Raw genomic sequence first — 17,348 nt, forward strand, 5'->3', positions numbered from 1 at the left:
TAATTTATTTCGAAATCTTTTCTTTAATCCTGTGCCGGGCCAGAGATGGAAATTCCCTTTGGATTGCCCTTTTTGTGTCTTTTAGCAGAACAGATCTATGCTTTCCGATGAGTGCATGACCGATGGGAAGCTTACCTGGGGAAAACATCCCACTGAAACCATTGCTCAGTCTTGCAAAAGAGGAGGGAAGGGCTGCAAAATGGAAAGGGACGGTGACCTTGAGGAGGCATCTGCGGCCTGAATTGCAAAGCAGATGCGAAAGCATGAGCTGCTGTTTCAAACACTGTGCGAAAGGAAGGAGGCATGGGTCACTTAAGTGCATCTCTTTCGGTTCCCTTTAAGGCCTCCCAGCATCAGGGATTAAATATAGATATATACATATATCATCTATAGTCATCTATGAAGCCTGTTTCCTTGCAGGAAGAGAGAATGGCATTGCATTGCATTGCATGGCATTGCATGGATGCATTGTTGCAAAGCAATGCAGCTTTCCAAAGCCAGCCCTGCGTGGGTTGCTAACCTGCCCAGGCATCAGGGTGTAAATATAGATATATAGATATATTTATTTATGAAGCCTGTTTCCTTGCAGGATGAGAAAACATGGGAAGGGGTGCATTGCATTGCATTGCATTGCATGGATGCATTGTTTTGCAAAGCAGGAGCTTTCCAAAGCTGCCCTGGGTGGGTTGCTAACCCGCCCCGGCATCAGGACGTAAATATAGATATATATACATATATCATCTATATTCATCTATGGAGCCTGTTTCCTTGCAGGAAGAGAAAACATGGGAAGGGGTGCATTACATTGCACGGATGCATTGCTTTGTAAAGCAGGAGCTTCCCAAAGTCAGCCTTGGATGGGTTGCTAACCCGCCCTGTCATCAGGACGTAAATATAGATATATATACATATATCATCTATATTCATCTATGGAGCCTGTTTCCTTGCAGGAAGAGAAAACATGGGAAGGGGTGCATTGCATTGCATGGATGCATTGTTTTGCAAAGCAGGAGCTTTCCAATGCCAGACCTGGGTGGGTTGCTAACCCGCCCTGGCATCAGGGCGTAAATATAGATATATACATATATAATCTATATTCATCTATGGAGCCTGTTTCCTTGCAGGAAGAGAGAACATGGGAAGGGGTGCATTGCATTGCATTGCATGGATGCATTGTTTTGCAAAGCAGGAGCTTTCCAAAGCTGGCCCTGGATGGGTTGCTAACCCACCCTGGCATCAAGGTATAAATATAGATATATTGATATATTTATTTATGAAGCCTGTTTCCTTGCAGGATGAGAAAACATGGGAAGGGGTGCATTGCATTGCATTGCATGGATGCATTGTTTTGCAAAGCAGGAGCTTTCCAAAGCTGCCCTGGGTGGGTTGCTAACCCGCCCCGGCATCAGGACGTAAATATAGATATATATACATATATCATCTATATTCATCTATGGAGCCTGTTTCCTTGCAGGAAGAGAAAACATGGGAAGGGGTGCATTGCATTGCATGGATGCATTGTTTTGCAAAGCAGGAGCTTCCCAAAGTCAGCCTTGGGTGGGTTGTTAACCCACCCTGGCATCAGGACGTAAATATAGATATATACATATATCATCTATATTCATCTATGGAGCCTGTTTCCTTGCAGGATGAGAAAACATGGGAAGGGGTGCATTGCATTGCATTGCATGGATGCATTGTTTTGCAAACAGGAGCTTTCAAAGCCAGCCCTGGGTGGGTTGTTAACCCACCAGGACATCAGGGCGTAAATACAGATATATACATATATAATCTATATTCATCTATGGAGTCTGTTTCCTTGCAGGATGAGAAAATGTGGGAAGGGGTGCATTGCATTGCATGGATGCATTGTTTTGCAAAGCAGCTTTCCAAAGCCGGCCCTGAGTGGGTTGCTAACCCATCCTGGCATCAGGATGTAAATATAGATATATACATATATCATCTATATTCATCTATGGAGCCTGTTTCCTTGCAGGAAGAGAAAACATGGGAAGGGGTTCGTTGCATTGCATTGCATGGATGCATTATTTTGCAAAGCAGGAGCTTCCCAAAGTCAGCCTTGGGTGGGTTGCTAAGAGTAAACATGGGAAGAGGTACATTACATTGCATAGATGCATTGCTTTGCAAAGCAGGAGCTTCCCAAAGCCGGCCCTGGCATCAGGATGTAAATATAGATATATACATATATCATCTATATTCATCTGTGAAGCCTGTTTCCTTTCAGGAAGAGAAAACATGGGAAGGGGTGCATTGCATTGCATTGCATGGATGCATTGTTTTGCAAAGTAGGAGCTTTCCAAAGCTGGCCCTGGGTGGGTTGCTAACCCACCCTGGCATCCCATTATATCTTCCTCCTGCCCACCAGCCATATGTCTCCTCAAAGCCCTTCCTTGCCAAGGGTGGGAGGAAAGGAGGCGGACAAGAGAGTGGGACACATTTTTGGGGTTGGTGGGCGTTTGATGGGAACCGACAGATCTGCAACCCACAAGCCGTGGATCAAAAGCACCACCTAACGGAAGAAGCGTGTAGTGTTGCTCTCTCTCTATATATATATCTTTGGTGTTTGGAGACAGCAGAGATTGTGAGATCTAGGAAAATGGGGTTTATATATCTGTGGAAAATGCACAAACTATACCTTGCAACTGCTAGGCCATTCAATGCTAATCAAGGGGGCCAACTGCAACATTCACACTTGCCTCAAGCAGACAAGGGTTCTTTCTCCCACCCTGGACATCATTCCACAGATACACACACATATATACACACATACATAGTCCACTTGCCTCATTTCCAACAGACCGCTATGCAGATACCCTCACTTATTGACTTTGCAGGTGCAAGGCTATTCCGTGCAAAACCAAGCTAGCCAATTGCAACATTCACACTTGCTTCAAGCAGTCAAGAGTCCTTTCTCCCACCCTGGACATCATTCCAAAGATACACACACACACACACACACACACACTTGACTCATTTCCCACAGACTGCTATGCAGATACCCTCACTTATTGACTTTGCAGGTGCAAGGCTATTCCGTGCAAAACCAAGCTAGCCAATTGCAACATTCACACTTGCTTCAAGCAGTCAAGAGTCCTTTCTCCCACCCTGGACATCATTCCAAAGATACACACACACACACACACACACACTTGACTCATTTCCCACAGACTGCTATGCAGATACCCTCACTTATTGACTTTGCAGGTGCAAGGCTATTCCGTGCAAAACCAAGCTAGCCAATTGCAACATTCACACTTGCTTCAAGCAGTCAAGAGTCCTTTCTCCCACCCTGGACATCATTCCAAAGATACACACACACACACACATACACACTTGACTCATTTCCCACAGACTGCTATGCAGATACCCTCACTTAGTGACTTTGCAGCTGCAAGGTTATTAAATGCAAAACCAAGCTGGCCAATTGCCTCCAACAGACAAGAGTTCTTTCTCCCACCCTGGACATCATTCCACAGATATACACACATACACACACATACATAGAGTCTACTTGCCTCATTTCCAACAGACCGCTAATGCAGATACCCTCACTGATTGACTTTGCAGCTGCAAGGCTACTCAATGCAAAACCAAGCTGGCCTCTTGCCTCCAACAGACAAGAGTTCTTTCTTACACTCTGGACATTATTCCACAGATACATATACAGTCCACTTGCCTCATTTCCAACAAACCTATATGCAATTACCCTCACTGATTGACTTTGGAGCTGCAAGGTTATTAAATGCAAAACCAAGCTGGCCTCTTGCCTCCAACAGACAAGGGTTCTTTCTCCCACCCTGGACATTATTCCACAGGTATATATATACAGTCCACTTGCCTCATTTCCAACCGAACTCTATGCAGATACCCTCATTGGTTGACTTTGCAGCTGTAAGGCTATTCTATGCAAAACCAAGCTGGCCAGTTACAACCTTCACACTTGCTTCAAGCAGACAATAGTTCCTTCTCCCACCCTGGACATCACGCCACAGATATATAACCTCCCACTTGCCTCATTTGCAACAGACCTCTATGCAGATACCCTCACTGATTGACTTTGCAGCTGCAAGGCCATTCAATGCTAATCAAGCTGGCCAATTGCAACATTCACACTTGTTTCAAGCAGACAAGAGTTCTTTCTCCCACCCTGGACATTATTCCGCAGGGATATGTACAGTCCACTTGCCTCATTTCCAACAGACCTCTATGCAGATGCCCTCACTGATTGACTTTGCAGCTGCAAGGCTATTCAATGCAAGAAAAAGCTGGCCTCTTGCCTCCAACAGACAAGGGTTCTTTCTCCCACCCTGGACATTATTCCACAGGTATATATATACAGTCTACTTGCCTCATTTCCAATCAAACTCTATGCAGATACCTTCTCTGATTGACTTTGCAGCTGTAAGGCTATTCTATGCAAAACCAAGCTGGCCAATTACAACATTCACACTTGCTTCAAGCAGACAAGAGTGCCTTCTCCCACCCTGGACATCATGGCACAGATATATAACCCCCCACTTGCCTCATTTCCTACAGAGCTCTATGCAGGTACCCTCACTGATTGACTTTGCAGCTGCAAGGCTATTTGATGTGAAAGCAGGCTGGCCAATTGCATCATTCACATTGTTTCAAAAAGTCAAGAGTTCTTTCTCCCACCCTGGACATTATTCCACAGGGATATATACAGTCCACTTGCCTCATTTCCAACCAAACTCTATGCAGAAACCCTTACTGATTGACTTTGCAGTTGCAAGGCTATTCAATGCAAGACAAAGCTGGCTAACTGCAACATTCACACTTGCCTCAAGCAGACAGGAGTCCCTTCTCCCACCCTGGACATCATTCCACAGATATATAAACCCAATTTCTCTAATTTCCAACAGACCTCACCACCTCTGAGGATGCCTGCCATAGATGTGGGTGAAACATCAGGAGAGAATGCTTCTGGAACATGGGCAGACAGCGCGGAAAACTCACAACAACCCAGTGATTCCAGCCATGAAAGCCTTCAACACTACACAGAAAGAACTCTTTGTCTGCTTGAGACAAGTGTGAATGTTACAATTGGCCACCTTGATTAGCATTGAATGGCCTTGCAGCTTCAAACCTTGGCTGCTTCCTGCCTAGGGCCAGGTTTCTTTTTTGTGTGTCATGTCAGGAGCAACTTGAGAAACTGCAAGTCGCTTCTGGTGTGAGAGAACTGGCCGTCTGCAAGGACGTTGCCCAGGGGAAGCCCGGATGTTTGATGTTTTTATCGTCCTTGTGGGAGGCTTCTCTCATGTCCCCGCATGAGGAGCTGGAGCTGATAGAGGGAACTCATCCGCCTCTCCCCGGATTCAAACCTGCGACCTGTCAGTCTTCAGTCCTGCGGGCACAGGGGTTTAACCCACTGCGCCACTGGAGGCTCCTTAGGGCCAGCTAATACCTCTCAACAAAGGATTCCCCCAGGCAGGAAGCAGCCTGGCTTTGAAGCTGCAAGGCTATTCAATGCTGCTCAAGGAGGCCAATGGCAACATTCACACTTGCTTCAACACAGACGAGAGTTCTCATAAAAACAAAGTTTGGGCAATGTATTGTCGAAGGCTTTCATGGCTGGAATCACTAGGTTCTTGTGGGTTTTTTTGGGCTATAGAGCCATGTTCTAGAGGCATTTCTCCTGACGTTTCGCCTGCATCTATGGCAAGCATCCTCAGAGGTTGAGAAGGTCTGTTGGAAGTCCTTAGTTTCTCCAATTTCCTTGTGTCTTGGAACTGTTTCTCCCCGTAGAGATGTTCAATGTATTGTCGAAGGCTTTCATGGCTGGAATCACATGGCTGGAAATTGGAGAAACTAAGGACTTCCAACAGACCTTCTCAACCTCTGAGGATGCTTGCCATAGATGCAGGCGAAACGTCAGGAGAAATGCCTCTAGAACATGGCTCTATAGCCTGAAAAAACCCACAAGAACCTAGTGATTCCAGCCATGAAAGCCTTCGACAATACATTGAACATCTCTACGGGGAGAAACTGTTCCAAGACACAAGGAAATTGGAGAAATTAAGGACTTCCAACAGACCTTCTCAACCTCTGAGGATGCTTGCCATAGATGCAGGCGAAATGTCAGGAGAAATGCCTCTAGAACATGGCTCTATAGCCCGAAAAAATCCACAAGAACCTAAAGTTTAGGCAGTTTAGCAAACCTTTTCAATGTTTTTATGATCAAACCAATTAGTAAATTATATTTATAACCCAGTACCAAAATATATGTAGTTGTGTAGTGTTATAAATGTGATTTAAACCCAAGCCTTTGCGCATGAGTCCCTGCTCAGTGTGCAAGCGGCCATATGGAGCATCCAGCTGGGGTAAAATGCCCTGGGGCTCAAGGCTGAGTTTTAGATTTGCAGGCAGGCAAGCAGGTGGCGATGCAAGGCCGGCAGATGCAGCGACGCTGGTGTCCGTCACATTATGCTATGGACTCTATTTCTGCCTCGCTGGGGACTTTGGCCACTTCGATGTCACATTGCAAATACACCGTGTATAAATATAATACAGTGGGTTGTTGTAGGTTTTTTCAGGCTATATTGCCATGTTCTAGAGGCATTCTCTCCTGACATTTCGCCTGCATCTATGGCAAGCCACCTCGGCGTCCTGATGAATCAAGAGAGAGGGAGGCGGGACGAGAGGGAAACAATGGATTATTGAGAGGATTCTTGAAGATAGGAAATGTCCAAGTGGCCAGCGAGTCCTGGGGACCTGTGAGCCAGTCTTTCCTATTGTCTTTGATTGGCTGTAATAAACGTTGAAGTCTGGCAAGCCTGCCAGATCCGTATTTTCTGCGTGCTGAGATATAGACTGACTTGGCCACGGTAGTACACGCTCTGGTCACATCCCGCCTTGACTACTGCAACGCTCTCTACGTGGGGCTGCCCTTGAAGACGGCCCAGAAGCTCCAGCTAGTCCAGCGCGCGGCAGCCATGTTACTAATGGGAGCAGGACGCAGGGAGCATACAACGCCCTTGTTGTTCCAGCTCCACTGGCTGCCGATCTGCTACCGGGCCCAATTCAAGGTGCTGGTGTTGGCCTACAAAGCCCTAAATGGTTCCGGCCCAAAATACCTGTCTGACCACATCTCGGCCTATGAGCCCACGAGGACTTTGAGATCGTCTGGGGAGGCCCTTCTCTCGATCCCGCCTGCCTCACAGGCACGCCTGGCGGGGATGAGGGATAGGGCCTTCTCGGTGGTGGCCCCCCGGCTGTGGAACACCCTCCCTGTAGACATCAGACAGGCGCCCTCCCTTATGACATTCCGCAAGAGACTAAAGACGTGGTTGTTTGAGAAGGCGTTTGACTAAGTGCTACAACAATTGGCAATGACGATTAGAACGGAACATGGATAACGAGATTGGATTGCGATTCTATGATGAGACGTCGCGAATTATTTAGTGTAATTGTATTATTGATAGTGATGTTGTTATTGTTGTTTGTGATATTGCCTATATTGTAATTTGTTTTTTATATGTTGTACACCGCCGTGAGTCGCCCTAGGGCTGAGAACGGCGGTCAACAAGTGCAGTAAATAAAATAAATAAATAAATAAATAAATAGAAACAATGAGGGAATTTTGGCTGAAGTTTCAGTGGAAGGAGATTTAAATGAGTAACAGATCAGGACAAAGGGTGGCTTTCCGAAGGCTTCCTTTGTCCTATTGAGATAGCATCATTAATGCCAAGCGACCGCCTCCCCTGTGGGGACCAATTTGGAGCCCCAAAGGTCACGTTCCTTTGTTATTGTCCATGCAAAAAGTGTCTTTTTTTCAACTGAGGATTTCTTTCTTTCCAGGGTCACGGAGGGTGGCTTCTTATACTTTTATACATTTTTCATTAAAGGGGAATTGCGCAAAAAGGGTCAGGAGAAGGTCAGATACACAGGGAGAAATATAGAAATAATGATATAGAAAACATACCCACTTACCCCTCCCACCAGAGTCCCATAGAAGTTCAAGAGGCTTAAAGGTTCAACAATTTTCTTTATTAAGGAAAACAAACAGGTACTTTAAAGCTTTTTTAACAGTCTATAGGCTCTTTCAATCTTGTCCACAGGGAACAGGCACTATCTTCTTAACTGTAACTAATGGGGAAATCCTTAACTTCTAATCTGGACAGTCTGTCTTTGCCTCTGTTGGCGTGGAGCCCCTGCACCCGGTACCAACTGCGCCTGGCTTCCGCAAGCGACCCTTACCAAGCAGAGCTTTGTAGATTTCCAGGGGAAAAGGAGTTCAGGTTTCGGTGATGGCTGGCTGAAGTCCCTCAGCAAAGGAGCTGTAAGGCTGTATGATCCTCGGCCAAGCTGTGGGCTGTATATCTCCCCGGCCAAGCCGTAGGAGACGGAGCTTTCTACAGGAGCTCTTGGTATTATGTCCTGCATGGAAAGCTGCTATGTGTGGACTGAACTCAAAAAGGCTCCTATTCCCTCCAAAAACCCAAAAAGGGGGTGGGACCAGGGATCCTAACTATAATTGACAGGTGGCTTGCCCTATGATGGCAGCCAAAAGAAGCCACCTATCTGCAGAGTCCCTGAAACTTAGGAGTACCAACAAACATTCAATGCAAAGCAAAAAATTTGGAGCTCCTGGAACAGCTGTTCCAGAACATAGGGCATAAAACCTTGATTAAATGTTGTTGTTGTTCATTCGTTCAGTCGTCTCCGACTCTTTGTGACCTCATGGATCAGCCCACGCCAGAGCTCCCTGTCGGCCGTCACCACCCCCAGCTCCTTCAAGGTCAGTCCAGTCACTTCAAGGATGCCATCCATCCATCTTGCCCTTGGTCGCCCCCTCTTCCTTTTGCCTTCTACTTTCCCCAGCATCATTGTCTTCTCTAGGCTTTGCTGTCTCCTCATGATGTGGCCAAAAGACTTCAACTTTGTCTCTAGTCTCCTTCCCTCCAGTGAGCAGCCGGGCTTTATTTCCTGGAGGATGGACTGGTTGGATCTTCTCGCAGTCCAAGGCACTCTCAGAACTTTCCTCCAACACCACAGCTCAAAAGCATCGATCTTCCTTCGCTCAGCCTTCCCTAAGGTCCAGCTCTCACATCCGTAGGTGACTACAGGGAAGACCATGGCTTGGACTAGGCAATGGATCTTTGTTGCCAGTCTGATGTCTCTACTCTTGACTATTTTATCGAGACTGGACATTGCTCTCCTCCCAAGAAGGAAGCGTCTTCTGATTTCCTGGCCACAGTCTGCATCTGCAGTCATCTTTGCACCTAGAAATATAAACCCTGTCACGGCCTCCACGTTTTCTCCCTTTATGTCCCAGTTGTCGATCATTCTTGTTGCCATAATCTTGGTTTTTTTGACGTTTAGCTGCAACCCGGCTTTTGCGCTTTCCTCTTTCACCTTGATTAGAAGGCTCCTCAGCTCCTCCTCGCTTTTGGCCATCAGAGTGGTGTCATCTGCATATCTGAGGTTGTTCATGTTTCTTCCAGCCATTTTCACCCCAGCCTTGCATTCATCAAGCCCCGCACATCCTCGCATGATGTGTTCTGCATACAAGTTAAAAAGGTTGGGTGAGAGGATGCAGCCTTGCCGGACGCCTTTCCCAATCTTGAACCCGTCTCTTGTTCCTTGGTCAGTTCTGACTGTGGCTCCTTGGTCCTTGTACAGATTCCTCAGGAGAGAGGGAAGGGGGCTTGGGATGCCCATCCCACCCAGAACTTGCCACCATTTATTATGATCCACACAGTCCAAGGCTTTAGAAGAGTCAATGATCAAATGTACACACTATCTAACATGGGAAGGGTCAGGGGCGACTCGTCCATTACGCGAAGTAAGCGGTCGCAGAACACTTTTTTGCCAGGGGTGCAGAGGCGCCTCTGTAAATGCCCCTCGACCGCCACTTGAGGAGCGCCCCCTCAGCTCACAACAGCCCTAGCAGTCCGGGGGGAGCCTCGGCTTTCTTGCCTCGCTGCCGGGCGATCCTCTTCCCAAAGGGGCCGGGCCCTTGAGCCTCGCCTAGCCCCTCTCGTTCCTGCTCCACCCGGCCACCGGGTGCGCGAGCAGAGCCGGCGCTCAATCGTTCTCCGCGCTCGATCCCTTCCCCGTGACTGGCTCCCTTTCCCGATCCCCCGGCACTCCACCCGCCTCCTCTCCTCTCCCCAATCCGCAGGTGGGCCAAGGGGCGGAGCCGCCACGCCTGGCCTGCTTCGGGTCCGGAGGTGTGTCTGAAGACCCCAGCGTGCGCACCAAAAGTCGCCTCTTCTCCTGACTTTCTCTTCAGCCATTGGGACCAAGCCAGAGAGAGGGAGAGAGAGAGAGAGAGAGAGAGAGAGCCCCTCCGGCTGGAGGTATCTCCCACCTCCGCTCCCTCCTTTGTTTTTGCGCCTACCTTCAGGAAAGGTGGGCATCTCCACCTCTCTCTCTCTCTCTCTCTTGGTCCCAATGGCTGAGGAGAAAGTCAGGAGAAGAGGTTACTTTTGGTGCACACGCCGGGGTCTTCAATGTGTCCAGAGGAGGGCGACTAAAATGATCAAGGGTCTGGAGAACAAGCCCTATGAGGAGCGGCTTAAGGAACTGGGCATGTTTAGCCTGAAGAAGAGAAGGCTGAGAGGAGATATGATAGCCATGTATAAATATGTGAGAGGAAGCCACAGGGAGGAGGAGGGAGAAAGCTTGTTTTCTGCTTCCTTGGAGACTAGGACGCAATGGAGGAATGGCTTCAAACTACAAGAGAGGAGATTCCATCTGAACATTAGGAAGCACTTCCTGACTGTGAGAGCCGTTCAGCAGTGGAACTCTCTGCCCCGGAGTGTGGTGGAGGCTCCTTCTTTGGAAGCTTTTAAACAGAGGCTGGATGGCCATCTGTCAGGGGTGATTTGAATGCAATATTCCTGCTTCTTGGCAGAATGGGGTTGGACTGGATGGCCCATGAGGTCTCTTCCAACTCTTTGATTCTATGATTCAGGCACCCCTCCGGACCCAAAGCGGGCCAGGCAAGGGAGCAAATGCGGCAAGTGTAGTTACTGGGATGTATAGTTCACCTACAATCAAAGAGCATTCTGAACTCCACCAATGATGGAATTGAACCAAATATGGCACACAGAACTCCCACGATGAACAGAAAATATATATCAATGATTGGTTGGGGGGGGGGGTCAAAATACCATTTGCTTTCCATTGGAAATTACCTAGGGCCGCCTCTGGGAAGGGTCCTTGTTGTTGTTAGTGTCTTGGCAAACTGACCAAGGCTTAACCCTTATTACCCAGTCTGGTGTCCTTGTCCTTAGCAAAACTATAAGTTAGTATCTTTTATGGGGATGTCATGTCCGACTTCACAATGAGTGAATTCAATCTGGATTGCAGCCTATCTGCTACCGAACCGGAACTAAACATGACGAGCTGTGTTTCCAGACGGAGTCTAAATAGCGGTGCACACACAACACACCCTTCCCAATTTGGTCGGCTTCTGTCTTGCCCATGCGCGGCGCCTCCTATTGGTCAGTTGCCTGTAAGCCCCGCCTCCCTCCTGGAACCTTGCGTTTTCATTGGTGCAGCGGCGGAGGAGGCGGGAAGCGAGGGCCAAGGCGCTTCCGGGTTTGGCATGGTGACTGGGATTTCCAGGTAAGGAGTGGAAATGGGTGGCTTTGGCGGGTGGAAGCGAATGGGAGCCGGGATTCAGTGGGGGACACCCTGGGGTCCAAGCCACAAAGGGCTGGGAGAGGCCTGCTCCAAGTCCTTCAGCGGGAGGCGTCTGCACTGGGGAATTAACGCGGTTTGGAACCACTTGGGCTACTACATCTCAGTGCTACGGAGGCTTGGGAGTTTGCCCTCTTTGGCAGAAGGCCTTGCGAAACTACAACTCCCAGGAGGACCCCATGGCACTTAAAGTGGTGCTAAACTGCATTAGAATGAATTAGAACCAGGCATCCTGAGGAGTGAGGTGGAATGGGCCTTAAGAAGCATTGCTAACAACAAGGCAGCAGGAGACTCTGAATGAGACATGCTGCTTTATCACGGGGAGCCTGCGCCCTACACCACTGGAGAAACTACACTGCTTAGCCGGTATTGCACCACCTGACATCCGCCGGGAAGAAGCAGCCAATAGTGAAAGGACCAAGGCAGAGACATCTCCAGCTCATCCCCTGTTTGGGTATCAGCCAGCACGTCAATGACTTAAATCAAGAAATAGTTTTCTAAGATCTACAGAGACACTCGCTGGAACACCTCAGCAAGCGAGAGTCCAAAAGTGGCAGGCTCAAACCCACCACCTCAATCCGTGGGTGATACCAGATGAGAGACTCCCTCCTGGGCACACAGAAGACGGGGCGACTTGGAAGGCGCTGAACAGACTGCGCTCTGGCACCACGAGATGCAGAGCCAACCTCAAGAAATGGGGCCACAAAGTGGAATCCTTGACATGCGAGTGTGGAGAAGAGCAAACCACTGACCACCTGCTGCAATGCACCCTGAACCCTGCCACATGCACCATGGAGGATCTTCTTGCAGCAACACCAGAGGCACTCCAAGTGGCCAGATACTGGTCAAAGGACATTTAACCAACTACCAAACTCACAAGTTTTGTATTTTGTCTGTTTGTTTTCTTTGTTCTGTTAGAAATGTAATATAATTGACTGGTTGCTCTGACACGACAAATAAAGTGGGGGACACCATGAGGTCCAGGCCACAAAGGGTTGGGAGAGGCTTGCTCCAAGTCCTTCAGCGGGAGGCGTCTGCACTGGGGAATTAACACAGTTTGAAACCACTTGGGCTGCTATATCTCAGTGTTACGGAATACTGGGAGTTTGCCCTCTTTGGCAGAAGGCCTTGCGAAATTACAACTCCCAGGAGGACCCCATGGCACTTAAAGTGGTGCTAAACCGCATTAATTCCCCAGTGTAGAAGCATCCTGAGTCTCCAGGTTGGAGGAAGCCGAGCAGAGTATATTGCTCCGGGTTTTGTCTTTAGTTTGGATGACTTCAAAGTAGTTTTCATAATTTTTTTAAAGAAATCAATTAATCAATAAAACTAATCAATAAAATCAATATCTCAATTCCCATTATATTACTCATATTATTGATGTGAGTCCCAGAACCGTAATCAATTCCATCTATCAATAAAATCAACACCTCAATTCCCATTATATTCTTCATATTATTGATATGAATCATAATTTCATCAATCAATAATATCTCAATTCCCATTATATTACTCATTCATATGAGACCCAGAATCATCATCAATAACATCAATATTTCAATTCCTATTATATTACTAATATTATTGAACCATAATCAATTCCATTAATCAATAAAATCAATATCTCAGTTCCAATTATATTACTGATATTATTCATGAGTCCCAGAATCATAATTCCATCAATCATTAATCAATATCTCAATTCCCATTATATTACTCATAGTATTGATGTGAGTCCCAGATCATATTATTCATATGAGTCCCAGAATCATAATTCCATCAATCAGTAATCAATATCTCAATTCCCATTATATTATTCATATGAGACCGAGAATCATAATCAATTCCATCATCAATAACATCAATACCTCAGTTCCCATTATATTCTTAATATTATTGATATGAGTCCCAGAATCATAATTCCATCAATCAATAATCAATATCTCAATTCCCATTATATTATTCATATGAGACTCAGAATCATAATCAATTCCATCATCAGTAACATCAACATCTCAGTTCCCATTATATTACTGATATTATTCATATGAGTCTCAGAATAATAATAAATTCAATCAGTAAAATCGATATCTCAAATCCCATTATATTACTCTTATTAGTGATATGAGTTCCTGAATCATAATGCCATCAATCAATAAAATCAATATGTCAATTCCCATTATATTCTTCATATTATTGATATGAGTCCCAGAATCATCATTCCATCAATCAGTAATCAATATCTCAATTCCCATTATATTACTCATTTTATTCATATGAGTCCCAGAATCATAATCAATTCCATCTATCAATAAAATCAATACCTCAATTCCCATTATATTCTTCATATTATTGATATGAATCATAATTTCATCAATCAATAATCAGTATCTCTGTGCAGGTACAGTTGTACCAGGAGCTCCAATTTTGTTTGCTTTGCATTGAATGTTTCTTGTGGTCCTAAGTTTCAGGGACTCTGCAGATAGGTGGCTTCTTTTGGCTGCAATCATAGGGCTAGCCACATGTCAATTATAGTTAGGTTTCCTGGTCCCGCCCCCTTTTTGGGATTTGGAAGGAATAGGAGCCAGTTTGGGTTCAGTCCACACAGAGAAGCTTTCCATGCAGGATATAAAACCAAGAGCTCCTGTAGAAAGCTTCGTCTTCTACAGCTTGGCCGGGGTTATACAGCCCACAGCTTGGCCGAGGATCATACAGCCCTGCAGCTCCTTTGCTGAGGGACTTCAGCCAGCCATCACAGCAACCTGAACTCTTTTTTCCCTGGAAGTCTACAAAGCTCTACTTGGTAAGGGTCACTCGCGGAAGCCAGAAGCAGTTGGTACTGGGTGTTGGGGCTCCACACCAGGCAAAGACAGACTTCCCAGATTAGAAGTTAAGGATTTCCCCATTAGTTACAGTTATGAAGATAGTGCCTGTTCCCTGTGGACAAGATTGAGAGAGAGCCAATAGACTGTTAAGAAAGCCTTAAAGTACCTGTTTGTTTTCATTAATAAAGAACTTTGTTGAACCTTTAAGCAATCTAAAGACTCTGTTTAAGGAAATCCAAAGGCCTTTAATCTGAGGCAGCCCCGGCGTCCCGTTGGGCACACAGAAGTTATGTCCTGTCTACAGTCTTATGCACAGGCCCAGCATGCGACAGCACAAACGTGATTTTGAATGGTCGCAATGCTTCCCAGGTGGAGGATAAAATAGTGAACCTAAGAGCGAGTTGGTTTGGAAACATTCCCAAGTTCGAACCGTGGTTTGTTTTTGCCGTTGAACAAGTAGATGCTTGTTGTGTCTTCATGACACTCTGAATCAGACACTGGGCAAGTGAACCCATGCTCAGTGGAAAAAATGGCTCGGTTTTGCAGGCGCTTAAATGGAGTCTTGAGAAAACAAGAAAGACTGTTTGGTTGTATTCATTACTAGCTGTACCTGCCACGCGTTGCTGTGGCCAACCTTCCCTCTTTATTTCTCTCCTTCCTTCCCTCCCTCTTTCCTTCCTTCCCTCTTTTTCTTTCCATTCTTTCTCCCTTCTTTACCTGTTTCTTTTCTCGCTTCCTTCTTTTCTCGGTTCCATCCTTCCTTCTCTCTTTCTCTCTTTTGTTCCTTCTCTCCTTCCTTCCCTCTTTCACTTTTTTATTTCCTTCTCCCCTTCCTTCCTTCTCTACCTTTCTTTCCTTTTCCCCTTTTTCTCTCCCTCCTCTCCTTCCTTCCTTCCTTCCTTCCCTACCCTGCTTTCTTTCCTTCTTTCCCTCCATCTCTCCTTCCTTCTCTCTTTCTTTCCTTCTCTCTCTCTTTCTCTCCTTCCTTTCTTCTCTACCCTTCTTTCTTTCTCTCCTGCCCTCCTTCTTTCCCTCCTTCTTTCCCTCCTTCTCTCCTTCCTTCCTTCCTTCCTTCTCTACCTTTCTTTCCCTCCTTCTCTCTCTCTCTCTCCTTCCTTTCTTCTCTACCCTTCTTTCTTTCTCTCCTGCCCTCCTTCTTTCCCTTCTTCTTTCCCTCCTTCTCTCCTTCCTTCCTTCTCTACCTTTCTTTCCCTCCTTCTCTCTCTCTCTTTCTCTCCTTCCTTTCTTCTCTACCCTTTCTTTCTCTCCTGCCCTCCTTCTTTCCCTTCTTCTTTCCCTCCTTCTCTCCTTCCTTCCTTCTCTACCTTTCTCTCCTTATTTCCCTCCTTCTCTCTTTCTTTCTCTCTTCCTTTCTTCTCTACCCTTCTTTCTTTCTCTCCTGCCCTCCTTCTTTCCCTCTTTCTCTCCTTCCTTCCTTCCTTCCTTCCTTCCTTCCTTCCTTCCTTCCTTCCTTCTCTACCTTTCTTTCCCTCCTTCTCTCTCTCTTTCTCTCCTTCCTTTCTTCTCTACCCTTCTTTCTTTCTCTCCTGCCCTCCTTCTTTCCCTTCTTCTTTCCCTCCTTCTCTCCTTCCTTCCTTCTCTACCTTTCTTTCCTTCTCCCCTTCTTTCCCTCCTTCTCTCTCTCTTTCTCTCCTTCCTTTCTTGCCACCTTCCAGCAGTGATTTATTGCTGCTAGTGATTAACCAGCTGTGCTAAAGCCCGGCCCTGAATCCGTTTCACTGAAAATCACCCTACCTGTTTCACTGGAAATCAGTCCTTTATTTTCTTTCCCCAAAATATTTTCCAACTCCCTGTTGGGGTTCAGCCTGCGTGTGAACCTGAACCTGATTCTCTGATTGCTGAACCTGAACCTGATTCTCTGATTATATTTCCTGATGCCACTGAAAATGTATTTTTCCCTGATGGTAATGAAAATGTTGATTCTGAGGTCAGTGGCTTGGAAAGTGAAACTACACATTCTGATGAGAACGTCTCAGAGCCAAGCGGTGATAGCTCTCCAGAGGAGCTAACACCTGGCTTTTTTAATGAGGATAGAAAAGGACAGATTTGGAAAAACAGGAGTGAATCGCAGAGTCTGCGAAGGTCAAGCAGATTAAGGGAAAAGGAAACACAGGCTTCAAAGCCTGGAGGCATGTCACGAAACAGTTTCTTCAGTTTTAAGTGCCTCTCACGTGATCATTGTCTCGTTAGATCAGGCATCGTTTAGACTGAGGCATTACCTTGGCAGAATTCCCGTTTCCCGTGGCCTACATCCCAAGAGGCTTCTAGTGCTCCAAGTACGGTTAGTGGATTGCTAACAGGTTCCAGGTTTTTACAGTGTTACTTTTGGAATTTTGATCTAGTTCAGAGATATTCTTGACTGCTGAATTTTACTGTGGCTTTTTGACTTTGCATTTTTCTCTATTTTGTAACCATTTTTCATCAATAAAAAGGGATTGTTTTTTCCCACAGTCAAGTGTGGTGGATTGTTATCTTATGCTCTCATTTCCTGCTCTGGGTTGCAACACTCCCAATGACTTTTTAGCAAACCCCATTTTATAGTCTTTCCTAAATATATTGTGGAATTGATGGTTCACTTGACAATACACATTGGCAATCACCTGGGTGACGGAGCGTGGAATAGAAATGGCTTTGTTGCACGAATGGAGGTGCCGACATTTTCTCATAACGTGTTGCTGATTGAACCTTCTTCCTGTAGAAGAACCGAATCTCTAAAAGCAATGAGATGGAGCTCCTTAACCTGGCGCCATGGTTAGCTGAGGCAAAGCTTTCTCCTGACGTCTGTGGTAAGGCATTTTCTCTGACTGTGGA

General features: G+C 46.3%; 1 protein-coding gene across 2 annotated transcripts in view; it reads left to right on the forward strand.

Annotated features, from left to right (window-relative positions):
• Positions 1 to 11,535: 11,535 nt before the first annotated feature.
• The window catches only part of LOC137097985 (dehydrogenase/reductase SDR family member 7B-like), a 29,981-nt gene continuing 24,168 nt past the window's right edge, over positions 11,536 to 17,348 (forward strand). The window contains exon 1 of one of the 2 annotated variants that reach the window (XM_067473543.1): positions 11,536 to 11,616. In XM_067473543.1, coding sequence (XP_067329644.1) covers positions 11,597 to 11,616 — 20 coding nt within the window. In that variant the 5' untranslated portion in view covers positions 11,536 to 11,596. Of the gene's footprint in view, positions 11,617 to 17,230; positions 17,324 to 17,348 lie in introns of those variants that run through there. The other variant, XM_067473542.1, reaches the window with a different exon arrangement.

Source organism: Anolis sagrei, chromosome X (assembly GCF_037176765.1).
Source record: "Anolis sagrei isolate rAnoSag1 chromosome X, rAnoSag1.mat, whole genome shotgun sequence".
NCBI classification, from domain to species: domain Eukaryota; kingdom Metazoa; phylum Chordata; class Lepidosauria; order Squamata; family Dactyloidae; genus Anolis; species Anolis sagrei.